Genomic DNA, 23,191 nt, shown 5'->3' on the forward strand with positions numbered 1-23,191 from the left:
AATTGGCTTCATTGGTATACCGTTGTGGATCAAACATTTTATCAAAGGAGGAAAAAGACAATTAAACGACAGACTATCAATAGTAAACAGCAGCAACAACAAAAAAGAAATTAAAGATTCATTATCATCCTATTTCCTCTTAGATATATTAGTAGACTATTGAAGTCTACTAAAGTGCCACTCCCTCTTAGGAGGGGACAAGACTGACCAAGAGGAAACAGACTTTGTCACCTCATAGATGAATATAGATTTTGACCTCAAGTGTTTTCTGTAAAGTTACTCTATTATTTTGATATTTAGATTAAGTTGTTTATGATGCAAATCTAGAGCTGTAGTTGAACGTTTACTGTAAATTAGATTATTAATCCATTCAAAATACTTTGTTTTTCATTTTTTAACAAAGCTAACCAAAAAAATGTAATGTAAAATTGATCAAATTGACATATGTGGTATGAGACATAGGCCTAATGGTTCTTGTCACTTTGTTTGAAGGGAAATTAATCATCATATGTGTAAAAATAGGCCTAAATTCTTCTTTGAAGGAGGACTCCATTATTATCCATGTGGGGGGGGCAGTGGGAGCCCTCAAGATGAAGCCACAGCTGAATCACTCTCAAGTTAGCGGCCCAGTAGCAAAAATCTAAAATCTGGCAATGTTAGACTCCCAAAAGCTTTTGGCCTCTGGAGCAGAGATAATGTCAGCAATTTTTCTTAACAAAAGTTTTTCAATCAAGGTGATCGCTGACGTGTGAAACATGGAATTTCTCCACCCACAGACTTTACTTCAGATGAAGCAGTATGGACAGTATATTCTAGTGAAGATAAAATATTTTTATACGAGGAAATTACCATAATAAAAAGTGCAATCTTCTGTGAGCAAAAGTGAACTAAGATGAGCACTATTAAGCAGGTAACTTCTGTTAAAAGACTGAAAAATAGTTTACATTGATTTTCATTTGAAAAAGGGTCAAATCTAAATGTAATACACCTCAGTCTCATCAGGCAGGGTTTTAGAGAAATCATACATGTATCCGAGATGCCAAACACATTGTACAATAGAGGTATGTTGGCTTGTACTTCAAATAAAAAAAATATAAAATGTTGTAACCATTTCACTTCATAGCCCTTGGTAGACTTTGTATATTCAGTATTTTCCTTCCACATAGTGCTGAAGTCAAGCCTGACAAGCTGAAAAAACTGTTTAACTTAACTTTTAAATTATGTCATGCCAACTAAATGTATTGCTATGTAACCAAGACAATCACAGCCACGGTGTGATATTGAAGACAGCTACTCCGTCAACTTAACATTTCTAAATACCAGCTCTGATCCATTACCTTGCTACTGTATGAAGAAGAGCACAGCTCAGTATTGTGACAGAAGAGACAAACAGGCTCACAGCTTTTTTTTCTCATGGCTTTAACAGGAGACATAACAGAGCAGAGGTGGTTTTCAGCAAACAACAAAAAGATTAAAACCTCCCCTCTGGAAGAACAATGTCAACTAAGTTATCAATGCATAAAACACATTCCCACAGGTTGATAATGGTACCTCTCCCTACTGATTCATACATAAAAAAAAACACAACTTTTCATTTGTTCAGTTCTAGTGACATGTTTTAAACCAGCTGTGTGAAACAAATAAAACCGATCCTGTGTTTATAGACTGGAGGAACCACAAAACTTAACATGTGTGATAATGAGAGAAATACAACAAACCTGCCAATTTAAAATCATTTTCAGTAGCTAGATTAAAATAACCAACTATGACCTAGATGATGGCGTTAATAAGAGTTCAGTTATAAAATAACCTCTGCCAAAGCCTTCTTAAGAAAATATAAGAGATGAAAAGCTATTTAATGCATAGAATGATTACAATCAAGTGAATATGCCAAACAAAAACCAAGATTCATCTCATACTTTTCATCTCCACTTACACTTTGCATCCTTTTTATCATAAATAATTAAAATCAGCTACAGATTAAATAAGAGGTTTTTTGAGTCATAGTCATCTGAACCAGCCAGAGGACATGTGCAAATAAAATAAAAAATAAACCTATTATTCTTTACATCCTGGGAGAACCTCATATGTCAAATCAATTTTCTAATTTTTGTGAGTGATAAGTAATACTGTTTTAAACTTAAACTGCTCAAAATGCATAGGTAAGACACTGGAATCTCTCCTCTCTGGTGAGGATGGGAGATCTGTACTGTTTATTTTCGACAATTAAGACCTTTGTGAGATATGTCTCTCTAGGGCACTTGTTATGGCGTCCACACTGACATGTCTTAATAACACATATGTATGAACGTAAAAATGCCTGACAAAAGCAAAGAGTGATCTTAAGCACTAAAAACGACCCGAATAAGACCAAAATTTGCTTTAAACTGAAAGAGTTAATGCACCGGGGTTAATATAAAGATTAGGCCCCAGAAGAAAACACATTTCAGAAAGGAAAACAGTTCTCCACTCCACGACACAAGTTTAACAAAACAGGCAAATGTTAAATTAATGACTCTTGATGAAGCCCAAGCTGTGGAAAAAAATCCTTTCGAGTTGCATAAAAAAGCAAATGAGAAAATAATGCAAAATGCTGATGATGTCCATATCCATGAGAGCAGGACTGCCACCGTCCTTCAAATAATCCCATCAACATCGAGGTTTATGCTGATAATTTAGACTGAATTATTAGTTGTCATTCACCAAATTTTTACTAACATATTCCATACCTAGCCAAGAATTAAGTATTTTCTTCTATTCAAGTGTCTTATCTGGTAAATACTTTTCACACTGAGCCTGAAGACAGTTTGTGGATATTGAATATATTTTGTTTCCGATCAAATCATGTAAAGCCTGCTCTTATTCCAGGGCTGACAGAAAAATGCCTTAAGAAATATTGCAATATCTTAAAAAAAACCAAAAAACAATTGTACCATTCATATGTGCAACATGTTAAACATTCTTGAGAGAATATATACAGTGGTGCACTGTGTTCCTGTACATGTTGCATATGCTACACAAAGCAGTGCTTAATCTAGCTCACTGAAACACATAAACACATATTTCAGACTCTAGTCCCCAGTGGCAGCCATGTCAGCTCATTGCAAATCCATTGTTGGTAATTTTACAGAAAAGGGCAGCGACAGGAGACTTGTGTCAAATGTGTGTAGGGGAAAAGTACAGTACAAAGAGAACAAAGCTGATATTCTTCAGCGAATGCTCGTTGCAAAAGCAATGCAATGCAGATCTCAGTAGTTTGCATTAAATTGTGTAATTTTCCCCCTTGAGTTACATTTGATGTGCCTATTGTCCAGCAGCAGCTCAGTTTTGACAGATAACAAAATAACATTTTCAATTTTTTTCTGACAATATATAAATGCCCCACAGATGACAAAAGTTTAACATTTAACGCCGCAAACATTCATTCAAAGGTTTAAGACAGGATTAAGACATAATGATTTCATTCCAAGTAGTAGACCACAAGATGGTTTGTTCATCTTAAAATTTCATGTGATTTAAAAAAGTCAACAATAAAAGCAACACAAGTGGTTGCAACATCTAGTAAAATGCCCATTGGGACACTTCCCATTTGTGCAGTATGTATAGGCAGGGCATCTCTCTGCCCCCCAGTTAACAAACTTTACATTTTATATCATTTTCTACAACTCTGCAGGTTTCAGCTCACATTGTTTCTTATTCTTAAGTGAGAGAGTCGAGACTCAGAGTCCAGTATGAGTCAGTGAATTTTTGTATCCAGTCCTGGTTGATTTATAAACTGGAGTTTCACTGGCTGACAGTGAATGTCTGTACGGAAGACGGTTCTCAGCTAGTTCAGTAGAATGCTTAAATCACAATAAGAATCTCTAAACTTAGCTTGAGGATGTATGTCCTATTTATTGTTGACAGGGCTGAGAGGCCCCATGGGTCAGTTCTTCCTCTTTCATTATGCGCTCTTCATCTTCAAGTTGTCATCTTTCTCTCAGTACTGTGTTCCCTTTAAAGCTAGTGTAGTAAAGGGAATGACACGTGATCTGACCTGTGACTTTTAGTCTCAATGGACTCTGGGATAGTATTCAAAGAGCACTAAAATGCAGTGGAGTAGGCTTACAAATGCCGACTGTATCTGATATAATTGTTTAGCCAATTCTGAAGCTCCAAATAGAAACTGGGACCGGAGCAGCTGCCTGGCACCACTGCCTGAAAAAAACCTGTCCTAGAAAGTAGCATCGAATGCTATTTGATGAACACAAAAGCCAGTGGCTCCACAATGTTGATGAAATGCTTTACTACTACAACCCTGGTGTAAACCAGTGCTGGATCTGAGATATCCCGCGCTGAATCTGGCCAAAGTAGAAGTCCGCATTTCTGGAGAAGTCCTGACAGACCGAAGAGTGGGCATCACCCAGAGCGCAGTAAAGGGCGGTGCCGCCCACACTGATCACTACGGTAACCAGACAAAGTAGGAAGAGAAGCAAGCAGGAGTCTCCACTGCCAACATCTACAGAGGAAGACAGACAGAAAGATAAGGACATGGAGGGAACATTATAGAATGATAGATTTATAACAAGTAACTTTGAAACTATTTCAGCAATGTTGTCACAACATTTGCAAAATGTGTGTATACGGTTAGCTAACCATAAATTAGGCCACTTATATTATAATTAGTTCCACATACTATATGCAGAGATATCTCTCTTTGAACTGTATGTAATAAACCAACAAACACACCCTGGTCATAGGCGTCATCAGGAACTTTGAAGCGGACCCGTCTCTTGTTGGAGGGTTTGTCAGGTCGGGGCTCTGAACTCACAGACGCACTCATGTTGTCCATACGGACGCTACGCTTTTTCAGTATGGAGACGAGGCCAGAGGCAGGAGATAGCTGAGATGAGAAGAAAAACGAAAAATATGCTAAGAAGCACAGAGACACATACATTAACATGAACATCATTTCTATTCACACCAAGTCCACTTTCATCTGCTCATCTTCACACACTGAGTTGTAACATTGTGCATGAGGAAGAACCCGGGATACCACCAACAATGTCCACCAGGTGTCAATACATCCCACAATCAGCAGTGTTGAAATGTGAACCATACTATCAACACTCCCGCCAACATTTTTACTATCCTCCTGTACCACGCACTGCATCCTAAAGCTGAATGTTCTGCACATGCTTAAAGTTTAAATTAAAAATGAAACTTTGGCCAAGTGGTGTCAGACTATCACAGCCATACCGAGTACCTTTCATACTGTTATTATTATATATTTATCATGAAGTAATAACATAGTCATCCACCTACTGTGAGGATAATAACACTGGTATCAATATTGATAAAAACACTTATTGTGTTTATTATCAAATCTATCAAATTACCAACTAAATCCAAGTACTACTCCTACCACTGCTTATCATCCCATCTGCTCTACATCCCGTATTTACACTGTCTATATACTGTTTATACTGTCTGCCTGTTCTTCTCTTCTACAGATATTTAACTAATAATAAGTCAGTAACCAGCACTTTCTTAAAGGCCAATAATAACACCACCAGTGGTGAATAAATTCAAAACAGAAGCTTGTTCCTCAACACACCAGACACTGAATCCAAATTTAAGTCTCAACACATACTGAAGTAATTACTCAGTGAATACAAAAATAATCTTTAAGAAATGATTTATCTGAAATCTTGTTCCATCACATTTTATGTTCTGCTGCTTTCATCACAAAGTCTAAGTCTTTCAGTGTAGAAGAGTTTCATGTTAAATTGGCGTCCACATTCGCAAAGCTGCTACAGAGTCTGCATATCACAGTAATGGCTAGGTAATGCCATTATGCTGTTTCAACAGGGCACTGTGCTGTCCATTATGCAGGGCCGAGATGAGCAGATGCAGATAGATATGAAAACAGGATACCAAAATCATGTTATTGGTTCTGTGTGTTTTTGAAAAACTGAAAACAATGGATGATTAACAGCATCATTTGTTATTATGTTAGACTGTAAGACAACAAAAATACCAAATCATACAGGCTATACGCAAACCGTTAAATTCAGTACATGTACACATCAGCACTCATGCAAACACATCAACATAAATGCCAACAAACATGACCCACAAAAAGGATGATAATGTACAAACCTCCTCTACAGTGATGAGTTTAGCCATGTCGTCCAGTGTGGCAGCTTGTCTGATGATGTCAACTTGCTCTACTTCGTATTCCTCCTCCTCTTCTTCCTCCACCTCTCCCTCCTCCTGCTCCTGCTGTTTTATATGAGCCTGTTCTGGAAGGTGGGCCTCCTGGGGCAGGCAGGTTTTATTGCTTTCCTGCAATGATTTGTTCCGGGTAAAACAATCATCCGGCATAGAGGAAGTGATACGTTTCATATTTACAGTATTAGCAACAATGATTTGTAGAGAATAAATAGAGGAAGTGGGTAATTAGCGTGAGCTGCAATAACAGCCATCACTGAAGAAATAAAGAAAAACAGCAGCTAAAACATCATCAATTGAAGAAGATTATGATGGAGACCAAAATGATTGCCAAAACCAACCAACTAGAACTCACAGATAATAACTTTTAGGATTATATTTAGTAATGAAAAGCTAAACACAGAGTCTGATCTGTACCTGGGTCTCCTCATGTAGCTTCTCCTCAGCTTGGGCTTCCTGGTGCAGCTGTTGTACTTCCACCTCAGCCTCGCTGACCAGAGTCTCCACTGGGAGTGCTTTCTGACAAAAAGGAGAGTCTCTTTCCTTCCGTTTATCTTCCTCTTCATCTTCTGCCTCATCTTCCATCTCCAGAGCCTCTTCTGCATGCTCTACGTCCCCCTGCTCTTCCTCCTTTTTTGCCTCCTTTTCCTGTACTGGTCCTAAATCTCCTCCCTGCTGCTCTGCGGGCTTGGACTGACCCATTTCTCCAGCTGTGAGGGGGTGCAATCCATTTCCTCTCACTGGAATGGTGTATCCCGGCACTCCTCCTCCCTCCCTGTCAGTAAGTGGAGTTCCATGGACACCGTCCCTCCCCTTTAATTTGCCGTCTGGGTCTTCTCTGTTCTTTTCGGACTTCTCAGGGGAATTGAGCCTATCTTCCGAACTAATGGTTGCTGGATGGCTGCTCTGAGAATGGGAGGAGTCTTCAGCTCTCTGCTCCATCCCTCCTTCAATCTGATGGACTGGATGAACAAAGACAACACAGAGAGTAGGAGAGAGGGATTTGTAGGGTATAAAGAAATTAATAAACCTAGTATGGTAAAAATACAGGTGGAGAGAGAGGTACAGAGAGAAGAAACAGAAAAAGTTTGACATAGAAAATACTGAGAGCTTGACAAGAAAATCCATCTGTATGACAACCACAAACCATCTTCTCTCTTTCCTTATTTTCATTTTCATTAGAGTAAATTATCCACAGTGAGAGTGACTTCGTTGCTTGGAGGTCTACTCACAAAATATACGCTCAAAGGCCAACATGATCCTTTATAGTCAGACAATAACTGCTGGCATTCACTGTCTAAAACTTCCACGTAATTTGTGAATATGAACAGATATTCAATGATCTTCAAATTAGAGAAAAAATGCCACCTCCATTGTATGAAATTTTCAATTTTCCTAATGTCAAATATGAATGAATTTGGCATGTAGCAGAAGCTTACCCCCGCAAAGTAAAGAAGATGAGTATAGCTACACAAAAGTTTTAAACCCATAAAAGAGGGTTTATCTGACTCATGATGGACAGTTTTAAAAAAGTATAAAAATTGATGCAGTAGAACCAGTGGTTTTATCTTTTTTAATTCCACATGTTCCTCTACCTGTTAGCCCACACTACCCACCATGCAACTCAACCACAAACAGTTCGGTAAAGGATTTGGGTATGTTATGCAGGTAGTGAATCAATCAAGTAGGGCTTCAATGGACTTTGTGCAGCTCCCTTTGTCATTTAGTGAGACTGACGACTGCATGGGCCCTTGAGTGTGTACTAGAGAACAGCACACTAGTGAATAACAGGTACAGGTATTTTCATCTGATAGCAAAACCCTTATCCTTGTGGTCTATCACATTCCAGTGTTTGTGAGTGAGTGAGTGAGTGAGTGAGTGAGTGAGTGGCCATAGGTGTGAAATTAAAACTAATCAACACAAAGTCCTGTCTCAGTAAGGTACACCAAAGCTACTAAGGCTACGTTCACACCGTAGTTAAAACTGACCTGAATCCGATTTGTTCGCTCAAATGTGACCCATATCTGATTTGTTTCTGACAATGTGAACAGCACAAGTCGCACTGAATCTGACATTTCCAAATCCGATTCAGGCCACTTTCAAATGTGGTACTGAATCGGATACATATCGAATTTCTTTGAATGCGACCGCAATCTGAACAGTCAGGTCACATTTAATGGGGCTTTGACGTTATTCTGGAGCAACACACAGCTAATGCTCCGCATAAAGACATCATTAAAGTATTCATTTTCTGTCTCCTCTTTCTCCTTTTTAACATCACCCGCTCACATATTTGCCGGCTGCCGCCACACACTGTTTTTAGCATTGGACCATAAATGAGACTACCAGTAACTTCACCAGCTTTTGCTGTTGCCATGTTCCCTTCCATAAACACTGTTCTGTGCGTGACGTCATTAATGATTAACAGAGCATGCGGGTCACTTCAGGAGCGTGAGCTGTTCACATCGCAGTCCGCAGACAGGCCACATTTAAAAGTGTAATATGAACAGCCAAACAAAAAATCGGAATTGAGCATTAAGGCCTGCAGTGTGAACGTAGCCTATGTGCATGTGTCTACATGTGGAATTCACACTTTACACCTCTAGTGCTCCTCTTTGGTTCATCAAAGGGGAACACTAGAAGATATTACAAAAATGTCCATTGACTAAAATTCACATTACTTATATCAGAACCTTTAGCATTATGCCAGCATTTTTGCACGTTTTAGTTGCATTACTACGAACCATCAAGTAATAAAAACTTCAAATTTGGATGGCAGTTGTGTGAAGTAAAGTGGTTTGTAGTTAATGGTCTAAATGTGCAAAACAAGCGAATGCCACAAACTCACACAAATACACCCATGATGTCCGTCTTTCACTCACCTGAGGTGCATGAAGGCTGTGCAATACCTTCTTCAAATACAGGCCTCAAAATGTCCAGAGACGCACACTGTAAACACACACAAATATATATGTAAAGATATATTTACTACTAAAGTTGAATCCAAAGGTACATGCACACAAATCCAACTGAGGTGTACAGCATGAATAATTAACAGGTATTTTTTTTTACATATACATATATATATACACTCTACTTTTTCTTTCTTGTACACACACACACACACACACACACACACACACACACACACACACACACACACAAATCTACTTTTTCTTTCTTACACACACATCTACTCTTTCTTTCTTACACGCACATATCTTTTTCTTTCTTACACACACACACACACACACACACACACACACACACACACACACACACACACACACACACACACACACACACACACACAAGGTGGTGAATGTCTTACCACAGCATGTCCAGTCCTTGGTCTATGAACAGAAGAGAGAACAAGACACAAAGTGAGATGGGAAGTATTGAAGTCTGTTCTGGGTTTTAGTAAATGAAGACGTGAAAGATGGGTGACCCTTCTCTACTCTCTCAATCTAATATTAGCCTGAACACATTTCCCTGGCTATTACAACGTGTGCGTAAGTGAGACTGTGTCAGTGTGTGTGTGAGTTTAGCAAAGTGAAACCTTAGCAGCGCAATGGCTCAAATGTCTCAAAGTGCAACAGCACCAGCAAAGGGCCATATGTTTAAACCATCACTGCAGTACTTACCACACACAGTGATATACATGCTCACAGCCATACACAAAGACACACACACAATTTCAGCATACAGTATCTGAAGGTGTATATGATGTCACAGAGTGTGTGTCTGGCAAGTATAGTACAATGGACTTCCTATTAAATATTGAAAAATGTCAAGAAGGTCTTCACTTGATGCACACAACTCATTCAAAAGCACACACGCACACACACACACACACACACACACACACACACACACACACACACACAAAATAACAATTTTCTGTAACAACTTGCACATTTGTCACCAAGCATACTGTACATCACTTTAACTTACTGTGTATTTATATTTGGGTACACATACTTCTACACAACCTTACCTACCATCAACATGCTCAATGAATATCTATTTGAAGTCTGTGTATTTCTGAACACTTTCCTTACAGAGATAGAGCAGGAAAAAGGAGAAAGACAGAACTTTGGGGAAACAAGTGGATTAGATAACGAAGAGAAAATGTGCTTGCAAAGAGTAAACACACAGATGCAGACTAACCGACTGTGCGTCTGGCAGATGTGTCTCAGAGTATCCAGATGTTGGGTTGCCAAGCCAGAGGAGGTCCCTCTACAATGACTCCCTAAGAGAGGCAGAGAGACAGACTGTGATACTGTACATATAGTTAAAAACATGTGTGAGGAACAATTGTTAGGAAACCTCTAAGAGCACAATGAAGCACACAATCCAAATCAGAGTTAAAACCCTGCTGGTTAAGAGAAATATTCAGTTAAAAGGTTTTTTATGTTGTGGGTAGATGTGTGCAGCTGATGCATTTTACCCCACTGTTCCTGTAGTGCATTCAGGTTGTCCAATACTCTCTGGTGATAGAGTCTCTCTAGTTGGATGCACCATAATGCCCGCTGGTCTAAACATCACTGGTTAAGAAACATGGATTTACACAGATACATACATGGCCCTATAGAAAATGCTTTGCTTTTAAGGATTAAAAACTGTATCAACTCCAAATCTCTTCTGGTTTTTTTGGTCATAAACTGCTTTATCTTACACAGTTAAATAGAGGGAAAAAGCGAGACTGAAAGAAATGTGAGGACAAAGTGAGAGAGTGAAGAGGAGAAGACGAAATAGAGAGAGAGGCTGGGAGAGATAAAGGGAGAAAGCACTCCAGGATGCAGTCTCTCATGTTTATGGATATGAGCAGCAAAAACACAATCCTTCTTTGATATGGCTCAATGCTTTCTCTCTCTCTCTCTCTAACTAACCTTCTATATATGCATCACATAGCTGAGCTCGCTTTCCCTTCTCTTTGACTCTCGTGTTTTCCCTCCTGCTGCATCTCTTTCCTGATTAAATCTCAGTCAAAATTTCCAAATTTATCCTGATGCTCACTCTGCACCCTCTGTGACTATGTCTGTAATGTATTTGGGGGTCTGTGAACTCAACGGTGACAATCAACATTTCTATGTGAAAACAGAGGTTTCTTTGGTTAAGGTTAGTTCTACATAATGAACCACAAGTACTCATAAATACATAAAGAACCTTCTGATTTACCAAAAGCTAAAAGTTCAGCTGGTTAGCATCACTCAATTTCAGGATAAAGTAGGCTTGCAGCAGCTGATTATTGTAATTATCAGTTAATATGACAAAATGTCAGATGACTTGAAAAATATTGTTCACTGTTTCCAAGAGTCCAAAAAGATTTCCTCAAATGTTATATTATAACTATATATATCCCGACAAACAGTTCACAACCCAAAACTTTTCACTCTACCACCATAGAGGGCAAAAGACCAGTTCAGTGAAGTACTTTGTTGATACTCATTATCTTATTACCTGTACTTGTTGAAATCTTTCCTGATCAGACGTATATATTTTTGGCAGCATACACAACAGAAGTTTTCTTCCCCTTCACAAGTCTGAAGCCGAGTGTCTCTCTTCCTTCAGCATATATATGCCTTTTCTCTCGACTGTGAGCCTTTGGTATTCCTCTGGTATTCTGTGAGAGCCAGATCAGCGACTACAGCCGTTAATCTCTCATATCTCTGCTTCACCTTTTCTAATGTTCTCCTTATCTTTACTGTCTCCTCCTCGCTCCCCTCTCTTTTCTTGAGTCATTTTCCACCCTTGCACTCTGCCTCTTGCTCTCTTAACCACTCCGTCTTTAGAGTCAGTGAGGCGTCAAGTTATGCACTGTAACTTTTCTGCAACAAGTCACTCTAAATCAGCAATTTCTACGAGCAGTATGTGATACAGTAACAAATAAAAAAACGCTAGTATGAGATCACCAAAGAAAAACATATGCATAGTACGAACAAGCAGGCAAACAGCAAGGTAAGCAAACAGGAGGTAAGTGTATGACACCCAGGGCACAAATTAAAGTAAAAGCTCCCCCTAAAAAAACCCTCCCCCAACACACACACACACACACACACACACATACAGTGATAGAAGGATACAATCTTCATGATGGACAAAGGCCTCAGCAATCTGCAGAGTGAGAGAGATTATAACATTTAATAAAAACATGCTTTATCATCCCTGATCAATAGGGGTTTAAAACCAGACTGAAAATATTCCTCATGAACACAGTTTCTAAAAACAGGATGCAAAGTCGAAAAAGATATAAAACAAAACAGGTATAAAGTACATCGATATATAACAAAGACAAACAACTCTATGCAAACCCACAATCATATCACTGCTACTGCTGCAATACCTATAATCATTAACAAACACACAGTCTACTGGTTAACTGCTACACAGCATTTAGGAGAGAGTGAAAATGAGAGTGAGAAGCAAGACAGAAAAATGAGATAGACACTGGTAGACACTCTACCTCTCTTCAGCAAGTGTCCCTTTCATGCTGCTCAGCTGATCACAGAACAAGAGAAGTGAGTGTGTGTGAGATGGAGAGAGAGAGAGAGAGAGAGAGAGAGAGAGAGAGAGAGAGAGAGAGAGAGAGAGAGAGAGAGAGAGAGAGAGAGAGAGAGAGAGAGAAAAAAAGGAGGAGGGGACAAAAGGCTCTCGCATTTCTAATGAAGTGAGGGGCGGTGACAAATGAATGACCTCTCAGGTAGTTGTGTTGGCATGGCTCAGGTTGGGAATGGAGAGTTTTCATTTGTTTGTTTTTTTTCTTTATTTTCACACCAGCTGTAACCACAAAAAAGGCACACGTCTATTAAAAGTACAATCCAATTTAAAGTTTTTAAACCCTCGAAATCTCAACACCAACACTGTGAAAATATAGAATAACTGTAGTTTTCCCATCTTTCAAAATGTATGCATTACATTAAAACCCAATATAAGAAATAAGACAGATTTATCTAAATTTGTAACTTTTTTTTGGGGGGGGGGGGGGGGGGGGGGGATTAGTACTACTTGTGTAGTACTGCTCCTTTCAGTCCAGTCCTCACTTCTCGCTGTAGACTTTGAATCATCATTTTCTCTGTTGGTCCTCCAAAAATTCAGATGTACGTATGTGTAAGTGTGTTATCCATATTTATTTATTAATGGCGACTGTTGCACATGTACTCTCACATTCAATCCTGTTATTAAATCTGGTATTATTTTTGTAAAATTGATCTCTAGGTGATTCTAACATGTTCACTATTGTTACCACTGGACATGCCAACAGGAACCTTTTGAGGTGGAGTCCAAAAGGCCAAAACAAATACCAGCTTCAAACCTGTTTTTCAGCAACAAAAACATTCTTGCTCTTTATTCCAGTCATTTACATTACATGACCTTTCATGCTTTGTTACTTTTCAACAAACTAAGTCATGTAATGTCTCACGATAGACACAACAGCTGCATGGATACGATCATAATTTGGGTTATTGAGTAGACTCACTGAACCTGGTAGGTGTGCAGTGCAAAAGATAGTAATTAAAGATGATTGGAATAGGAGCCTTTAAATAGATTTCCAAATATTTGTTTAGGTCGGTAGGTTAATTTTAAACTATTTCAAAGGCTGCCCTCAGGGTTTGGCATTATTTGACTCAACTGTCAAACTGCTGCCAGAGAAGCACTCATGTCAAAATGAATTTTTCCTTTACAGCTCACTGTTTGGAGAAAGTAGAGAGCGCTGAGGTTGCAGATTGGAACCAACTGAATACCGCTCCCTTCCTCTCTCCCTCCAAGTATGTAGGTGAACCTGCGGTGGCCACAAACTCAAAAAAAGTGAATACCCTCTCTAGAGCCAGTGTTGGGCTTGTCTATTCTGGGCTACTGTAGACATGGCTGTGCAACATTGCGGTCTTTGTGGAAGAGGACTCGTAATTCATATTTTCATTCATTAAAATACTATTATATTCCATTTCTGCCAATAGAGCCTCCTAAAGCTTACACACAATTCCTTTAATTTGATGGTTCTGATGTGTGTCTATAGTTGTAACAATAGTTCATTTGATAAGAGAGGTCAAATAAACACTGAAAAAGCCATCAAATGAAAAAAAAAGATCCAATCATCTGTTCATCTTGTTCAGTCTGAACAAATCACTGGACGATCTGTGCAATGATGTCCATTTTCTCATCAAGATATGTGTGTTGACACATGGAGGCCATTAGATGCACAGCTCTGCAGATACATGCATCATGAAAAGACATTTCAAACCAGGTGTAATAATTGTGGGAATCGTTTTGATTTGTTAATAGCTTTCTCTTCTGCATTATGATACATATGCTTCTTCCTGCATACAGAAATGTGTTCTTCCTTATTGTTTTAGTATATTTGATTCAACATTTTTCCACAAAGACAGGCCACAATACAGATCTTATTTTACAGTGCAATCCCAAATGGATGAAAAATATGAAGATTATCTTTTAGTGTCACATATCTCTCACACACACACACACACACACACACGTTTGCCTGGAAGTAAGCATAGTTCAGGTGCGTCTTGTGGAGACATTTATAAATCAAGCTGACAGAAATAATCACACACCCCATAACATACATGTCCTGTCATGCAGGTCTGAGTGTGCAGAGAAGAGACTGAGGGCCTGATTTACTAAAAGTCTTCGTGTGTAAAAACGTGTGCAAACTTGACATAACCCGCAAAAAAATGTGCAAGCTGATCTATTAACGTAGCGCACTGAGGTTTGCGTCTTTCAGCTCTGCAAGATAATCCTTTTAGTACGTTTGCCATAATGAATATGTAATATTCACCCCAGTGTGCAAAATACAGGGAGGAGAAAATGCAAATATGTTATTTAGCACACGCATTGTGATTGACCAAACCTGAAGGTAATTATGCTGACGGAAAATGCGTCTATAAATAATTGAAGGGCAGGTATTAACCTGCTGAGCACTGCTCAGATGACTACTGTTACTATGGAGAGGAGGAGACGAGGCACAATGACAGAATACCCACAGGATGAGTTTTTCCACCTGTGTTAATATTTTTGGAGTGGAATATTTTTGGTTTTACTAACAACATTGACTTTGTCACAAATATTCTCCCACATGTCGGTTTTTCTGGTAATATTTGTTTTTGTTATAACTCAATATATTTGTTAACCTCTTTCAGTAGAATTTCATTTTGCGCTTGCAGCTTTCTGCTCATCCAAACTCTCCATTCAGACACACAAAACCCTCATTTAAATACTGCTGTCTCCACCCTGTTGCACCTGTTTTCATTTACACAGTTATTCTTAGTAGATCACCCACAAAACGCACGCAAACGAAACACGCAATCTATTGCACTGTGCAAGCAATTTAGTAAACTTTATTTGGGATCTTAGTAGGGCTGCAACAACGAATCAATAAAAATAGATTATTAAAAGTGTTGCCAACGAATTTCATTATCGATTCGTTGTGTCGCGCGATTACTGCATTACATGCCATGTCGCGGAGCAGTTCAGACGCAGCTGAGCAGAGCCAGTATCAGCAGAAGCGGAGAAAACGGTCTGCCCAAAATCTTCTAGTGTAGGAGCAGTTCACACTACATAAAACTAGAAAATGTGTGCTGCATCCTACCAAAGTCGGCACGAAGCGCGTGTGCGCACGTATGCACGAGCACAAAAAGCGACCAATGATATGATGTCACTGTGTGGATCATTAACCTTGTTGCAGTGTGCTCCCTGGTTATAGTTAGTGAACTATCAGCTTCTACCTGCTCAGATCTCACAGTCAGCAGTAGGAGAGGAGGAGATCAGTAGAGGAATCTAGCACATAGTTTGTATGGAAGCCTAATGATGGAAAAAGTAAAACTGGTAACTACAAAAATGAACCACAATTTATACTGTAAATACATAGTTTCACAGACAAATTGTTGTATTTTTTCTGGGTTGTATGTGAAGTCATTAAGAATAATATAAAACCAGTCTGTACACCACCAAGCAGCAACATGTTGTGGAGCACTTTGTTGCATTGTCAATTTGAAATAATGTTTTGTTTATGAATGAAGGGGTGGAAATTAAAAAATATCTTTTTATCGATTAATCGAAACAATAATTGACCGATTAAATCGATTATCAAAATAATGGTTAGTTGCAGCCCTAGATCTTAGTAAATCAGGCCCTGAGAGTTTATGTTTTTTATGTAGTGTTCGTGTGTCATTGTGTGCGTGTCTGTATTGGTGTTTGTGCGTGGAGAATTTGAAGACACCCATGCCTTAGGGGAAGCGCGATTCTAATTATAAGGTTGAGTGGATAACGGTGATTTTAATAACTTGTTTGAGAGCATGAGTTTTATGAGAATGACATGACAGAAAGAGAACAAGAAAAAACTTAAGAGAAGAGTGCCTATTAAACAAGTGAGAGAGAGAGAAATGGTGAGAGAGAGAGAAATGGTGGTGATATCCAGCATGTATTTGCTGACAGATGACTGAAACAAGACAGACAGGTTACCTGATGAAGGTACTGTGGAAAGTGGGTGTCGTCTCCTCTGTGTGCCAATTGGTCCAGAGACGCCAGTAGAGCAGGGCTTGGGATAGGTCCTGTGGTGCAGGTGGAGAATGATAAACAAGTGGGCTCTGGAGTGGAGGTAATATGTTCCCAATTTAAGATTGAGGTGGAAGTGGATTCTGTACCGGTAGTTGTAGGTCCTGTGGTGACAGTACTGGGTCCTGTTGTTGCACTCGTAGGAGAAGAAGCAATGGATGTGTTGAGTCTTGTGGCGCAAGCAGTTACTGTAAATGTCTCTGCAGGTGATGTGACAGGTTCTGCATATGGAGTAGCTGGTCCTCTGGTACATGCATGGCTGACAACAGGCTCTGTAGATGAGGTAAGATGCTCTGTAGTGGAGTTAGTATTTTTTGCTATTCTGGCTGTAGTTTCTGTGATACATGAAGGCCCAACTGGGCTGGTGCACCTGGTGTCTGAGGTCATAGTTAGTGCTGTAGACTCTATAGGCCCTGTGGTGAAGGCAGGTCCTAATGTGCAGGTAATGGACCCTGTAGTAGAGGCGAATGATCCAGTGTTGGAGTTATCAAAGTCCACTTCAGCATCACTCTGGCTCAGTTCCACTGGACTGATGGGATATGCGGTTTCTGGACAGACCTCTGGAATGACAGGGGATGTAGGCTCTGGACTGGTCGCAGGACTGAAAGGATACGGAGTCTCTAACAGACTGCCTACAGAGCGGAAAAGACAGCAGCAAACAGGCAGACAACAGATGAGAGAAAGACAAGGAAAGATAAGATTACAGAAAAAGTGCTGAAACAAGATGGCTCACATCGACCTGCTGAGGTTACAAGTGTATAAATGTCACTTAGAGTAAATGTCTGTCTCAATATATCACTGACATTTGGGAACAGCAAGCAGATGATTAAGTCAGTCATCTATTTTTTATTTCATTATCCAAAGAAAGAAACGATTTCGTATCAACCAAAAATGCTTTGCGCTGGGGGTACATCACTGAAAAAAGGTTGAGAACCACTGTTGTATGGCAATGCTGCTTAGCTAACATTTTCCAAATAGCTCATGTACAGTTTGTCGCAAAATGTGACACCACTGATGCAGCCCAGAACACAACTGCTGAATGCTTACCAAAACATTTACAGTTCATTTTAAGTGTGTGTGCCCAATCATGTAATGTAAACTGAGATAGTGTTACAGATTACTATGCCTGGCCAGCAACAAATACCTAATATGTTATTTCAGGGTAGTGTCCTACATTATACTCCATTTTTTCGCTTTGTGGTCTTTTATGTTTTTTTTCATCCTACCTCTCCTTAAATTGACTCTTAACCCTTCGCACAGTTTCCTTCCATCTAAATTTATCCTATTTGACTCTCCCAATTCTTTCTTTCAGTCCTGTGATCAAAATTACATCATCACCAGTCAGCCTGACCCAAATCCAACGTGCTGAGCACTTAAAAACACACTTTTATAATAATGACTAAGTCAGACATTTACCAGAGAGCTGTTAAAAACAGGATAGCTAAATAAAGCCATAAAACTATGTAACCTAAAGCTGACTTTATGAGCTTTCTTTTTAGCTGCATTACCAACTATGAACCAGAGAGTGCATGTGTATCATCATTATGCCCTTGACCCTGAACAAGTCAAATATAAGACAGCAGAGGCTCAGGAAAGACCTGCAGACACAAACAGTAAGATTATTTAAAAGAGGAACCACAGCTAAAGCTTGGCCACTATCCTGCTAGGTTTTCTTCATTAATGTAAGACTATACAGTGACTTTAATTTCATACTGGCAAAGGCAGTAGATAAAAACTGTAAAAATGACATCTGTAAAAAACTTCTGGCGCTATATAAATAAAATTGGCTTGACTTGAATGTAGGCAAATGTAGATGTAATTCTTTGCCCTGGAAGTTCAAAAATAAAAAATGTATATCTGCTGGAGCATTAACTCTAAAATAATATCAGCCATTGCCTATTTAACCACAACTATACAGAAGAACCAATAAACTCATTTTCTTAAGAGTTTTCCGGTTGTGTCATCTTGTTGTGGTGTTACAGTGATACTGACTGTGCCTTTATACTTGTTGTAATGGCCTTTGCTCAACTGTTGTTATCTCTCTGACTCTCTGTGTGTGGCCTATGAACCTATTGATAGGACAAGTTTATGTACATGTGTACTATGACACACACATACACACTCACACACACGCACACAGAGGACCAATCTGACTTTTAGATCCGTGTGAGTCTGACAGAGTTCTATCTTTGTGAGGACAACATCCAATCCTATTGAGATATGCACCAAGCAGCAGGCACACCTCAGATTTCCCTGTAATAGTGTAGTTATAATGTAGGTAGGAGGCTCAGTATCAGAGTCCTTCTGGCAGACAAATCTATTCATGCTCATGGCAAAAAGCAATAATTTGAGAAGGTACGTCTGCATATAATATGATTTTCTCTCCTGGAATGTGTGGATGTGTGTGTTCATACCGGTTTCAGAATAGGAGGAATCGGTCATTGGAGTGTCTGGAGACTGGCAGTGAATTCGACAACTGGATCCCTCCGATTCATCCTCCTCTTCCTTCATCACCTCATCAATGTCTTCTTCATCATCCTCCTCTCTGTCTGTACCTTTGTATCCCTCCTTCCCCTGTTCACCCTCTTCATCCTTGCTGTTGTCATTTTGAGAAGGAGAGGGACTCTGAGTCTGTGTGAGTGTGTTTGTCTCGTTGAGGTTTCGGCTTTGGGCAGCACTGAGAGCTTCAGGGCTGGGTAGGTTATCACAGAGGTCAATCCCGCCCACCTGAAGTTGTGACATTACTTTGCCCTCCTCCTCAAACTGACCTGGAGACAAAAATAACCACAGAATCACTTCAAAAGAACATAGATTCGGTGAAGAAACTGCACAAACAATTGATGCTACTATATTGTTATACAGTATAAATGTTAATCAGCTGACTTATTAGACGTCAGACCTTCCGCTGCAACTTGAAACAATGCAGTGATCTTAAGGTTTCTGTGCTTAAATGTGTTGAACTTATATTTGTCTTCTTCTTTGGTGTAAACACAGGTTTAAACACTCACCACCATGATCCATCAGGCTCCACCCTCACAACGCTCGACCTTTTTGCCTGAAGGTCAGTGCTGCCAATTAGACGCGCCACTCTTCAAGCCTGAAGACAGAAAGAATGAGAGACACTGATAAAGTCAGAGATTTCAGTGAGAGTGAGAAAGAGAAAGAGAGACAAGAAACAAGTTTAGCATCATTCCTGAGTTGTCAAACAATACCTAAAGCCTAAAAGAGATATGCAAAAAACCCCACAGAGTGCAACCGTCCTACCAGCACCTTGAACTGCTACGGAACAAACAGGCGGAACAAACTTTGTAACGCTTCACCTAAAAAAAAAACAATAAAATAGTAAAACAACTAAACAAATTAAAACCCTACACAAGCCCAAAACCTTCAAGAAACTACTGACAGGCTTGACACTCTCTGCCACATATCTGTAAACAGCAATATGAGTCACATCTGTGTGTTAACATATTCAAATGAGAAAGCCTCTAAAATGGCAACTGAGCCTCAAGACACATTTGGAACAAATTTGTTTAGAGTATATTCAACTAAAAGAGAAAACAACATTGAGAAAGTATTAAGGACACAAGGAGAACAGTAATGGTGACATGGGGCAAAGGTGCAGTAAATTAATGACACAGATGTGATAAACCCTATATGGTCCCTTCTATATACAGTACATACACTATCTAATCCAATCCAAAACATCAACACTACAGACTGTGGTCACAAATATGATCACTGAGTTAAATCAACACATTTCTGCCACACTGTCAACAAAAAACAAACATTATAAGCTGAACGAAGATTAAATTTAATGCAGGAGTTATTTATTGGAAATTAGACAGCTGACAAAACTTGCAGAAACATGTAATCGTAAATCTTTCTGTCAAATATTTGTACTGCTTGCAAATTATTTCTGCTCTCCATTCAAGCTGGTCAGACAACACATATGAAGGGCTGATACTGTACAACTTTACCCTGGAAATATCAATTTGGATTATTCACCACTGCAATCAAAAGGACTCTGCAGTGTACACAAATGGCACATACAACATTTTATCCTAAATAAAATTAGTAAGTAAACACAAATGACCAACTGAGATTTTAATCATACGAAACAGGATGGTAAAATCTCAAGCCTGCACAAACACACACACATCAAGGCTAATGAAAGCTTATCTCAGAGGAATAAGGCTGTCCTGGTTTCCTGCAGCACCAAGCTAATTGTTCCTCCTGTGGCCATGTATCGCCCAGTGTAACACCAAAAACATCTAAAAAGGAAACACCTTTGGCCCAAATTTGTCTTCCTGCATCCATGTCCTTATTAAAGCCCTTACAGATATGTGTGTATAAAATATAGTATAACACATACAAGTGTCCAAGAGAACTCCACTTTGGGAGATGATGACCAGCACCAAAGCCTTGTCTCTCAGGGAGGTGAGAACTAATGGGATGATGTAACATTGTGCCTTTAGGTTGCATAAGCTCTATATAAGTTACTCATCCTAAAAGGGACACACAGTCTGCTCTCCAAGATTTTAACATTGCTTTGACAATAAAAAGTTAAAAATAGTACCCAGTATAGAATAATAGGACTGTTTTGAAGTCTAATTACTCCAGGTCTGAATGTCCCAGTGGAAAATAAAACAGTCTCACAGCATGATAAACAACTGTGACATTCAGGCTTGTGCAGTAAGGACCTCCACGTTGCACACACGGGTGTCATCATACCCGCCATACCACCTTCTAATGCTGTGTAGGTGTCCTTTTAATCAACACTATCCTTGACTGTCCCTCTCCCACTGAGCCCATCTGTCCATACAACCATCTATCCTCTCCTTTTTTGTCCGTACCATACTCCACAGGAGAACCATAAATAATGAAAGACACTCGCCAGAGGGACAAACACAACCCTGTGTCCTGTGAGAGGCCATGAAAAAGACAACACACTGTGACTTTATATAAAAAAATAAAAAAATAAAATAAAAAAAACTTGTACAGACCAGACAGACTAACTAGGAGAAAGAAAATATACCAGGTTAGATTTCTCAAAGAGCTCAGATCTAGTATAAGCTGGCAGAGTTAAAGGGGTTGCAGTAATTGCACCCTTACCATTCAAAGAGGTGGGGCATTTGTATTTTTGACGACTCAGCAAACCTACATCTGGCTTGCAGTTTGAAAGGAAACGTTTGACTTGAATTGTGTCTATTTATAACCAAAGTAACATTAGCTTTAGTTAACCAAGTTATTAAAGCACAGACTGTATATATGATGTATATATCTGTGTGGTCTTGACACGCAGGCAGGTGACAGACAGAGACACACTGAGCACACACACGTTGACAGCAGACACTTCTCATTTCCCCTAAATAACTAGTGAAGCTAACCGGTTAGCAGCTGGTTAACTAAACATGTGTATGTTTGATTAAATAAACCTGTCTCTATGTAATACGAGCTGTCGTTAAGGTGAGCTAACGTTAACTGTAAAATGGCTAACGTTACTTAATAAGTGAGGTTCAGGCAGTGTCTTGTAATTTAATGTTACACTCCTGACAGCTTTGATTCATCAAATTACTCGAAAAAAGAGTCGAGCTAGCTTATTAACGACATATATCTGTCAATTTTACACTAACCTGTGTTAAATAGTGACGGCTTCACATCACAGACTCACCGCACTGTACGCCGCTGCTAGCTAAGGTTAGCTTGTCGAGTATAGTAAACACATCTGGCCACCACACCTTTAAAATATAACCTTTCTCTTGATTTACATAAGCTCACTAGCTCTCACATAATAAGACATACACCAGTCCTGCGACACACATCAGTCAGACAGTACTTACAGATGGAAAGGATGTCTTGATAGTGAGAGCTCGGGCATGAGACACCTTGCTGTAAATGTTGTTGTACGGACAGTAGGTGCCACTAACACACATCCAGGGGTCGGTACCGCCGCTCTCATCAGGCCTGCCTGCTGCAGTGTCGCCATCCTCCGTCAGTGCGAGGGATTTCCTCCCTATTTTTTTTTTTTTTTTTCTGTTCAGAGCCAAATGTGACCTTTTTTTTTACATTTGAAAACAGTAAATATACTCTAAATATTTCTTACTTCTATCCTGAAATTTGATGACTGAAAACATTTGATATAGCTGCAGCTGATATATATGACATTTGACAGTGTCTGACCCATATTTATTCAAAAATTCAAAAAAAAATACTGCTGCAGTCTTCACATTTAATATAGTTTATTTTTTCTCCATTTCTCCATAAGTGTAAAAACTGAGTAATACACTTTCTCAGTTCTCTGAAAGCTTAATTAAGGATTAATCTTGCTTATTACATATTCTTGAATGACTTGTTCAGAAATTTGGTAGAGAGTAGAGACTAATTATGAGGGGATACTATGAAGAGA

General features: G+C 39.2%; 1 protein-coding gene across 1 annotated transcript; it reads right to left on the reverse strand.

Moving 5' to 3' along the window:
* Positions 1-1,326: 1,326 nt before the first annotated feature.
* cnsta (consortin, connexin sorting protein a) lies at positions 1,327-22,681 on the reverse strand. The gene is made up of 13 exons (XM_053319248.1): positions 22,626-22,681; positions 19,794-19,882; positions 19,200-19,553; positions 16,693-17,417; positions 12,300-12,330; positions 10,664-10,750; positions 10,384-10,465; positions 9,545-9,566; positions 9,096-9,162; positions 6,631-7,175; positions 6,142-6,327; positions 4,729-4,882; positions 1,327-4,498 (listed from the first exon to the last, which is right to left on the reverse strand). Exons 2-13 carry the CDS (start codon positions 19,804-19,806, stop codon positions 4,290-4,292), a joined length of 2,475 nt encoding a protein of 824 aa, XP_053175223.1. The 5' UTR covers positions 19,807-19,882; positions 22,626-22,681; the 3' UTR covers positions 1,327-4,289.
* Between the last annotated feature and the right edge of the window lie 510 nt (positions 22,682-23,191).

Source organism: Scomber japonicus, chromosome 1, assembly GCF_027409825.1.
Source record: "Scomber japonicus isolate fScoJap1 chromosome 1, fScoJap1.pri, whole genome shotgun sequence".
Classification (NCBI taxonomy): Eukaryota; Metazoa; Chordata; class Actinopteri; order Scombriformes; family Scombridae; genus Scomber; species Scomber japonicus.

What these genes read in the sequence shown, in the direction of transcription:
- cnsta (XM_053319248.1), bottom strand. An exon ending in TTCCTCCTATTCTGAAACCG is followed by an intron (nt 17,418 to 19,199) that starts GTATGAACACAC and finishes TCCGCTCTGTAG; the next exon opens with GCAGTCTGTTAGAGACTCCG. An exon ending in AGCTACATGAGGAGACCCAG is followed by an intron (nt 6,328 to 6,630) that starts GTACAGATCAGA and finishes AAATCATTGCAG; the next exon opens with GAAAGCAATAAAACCTGCCT.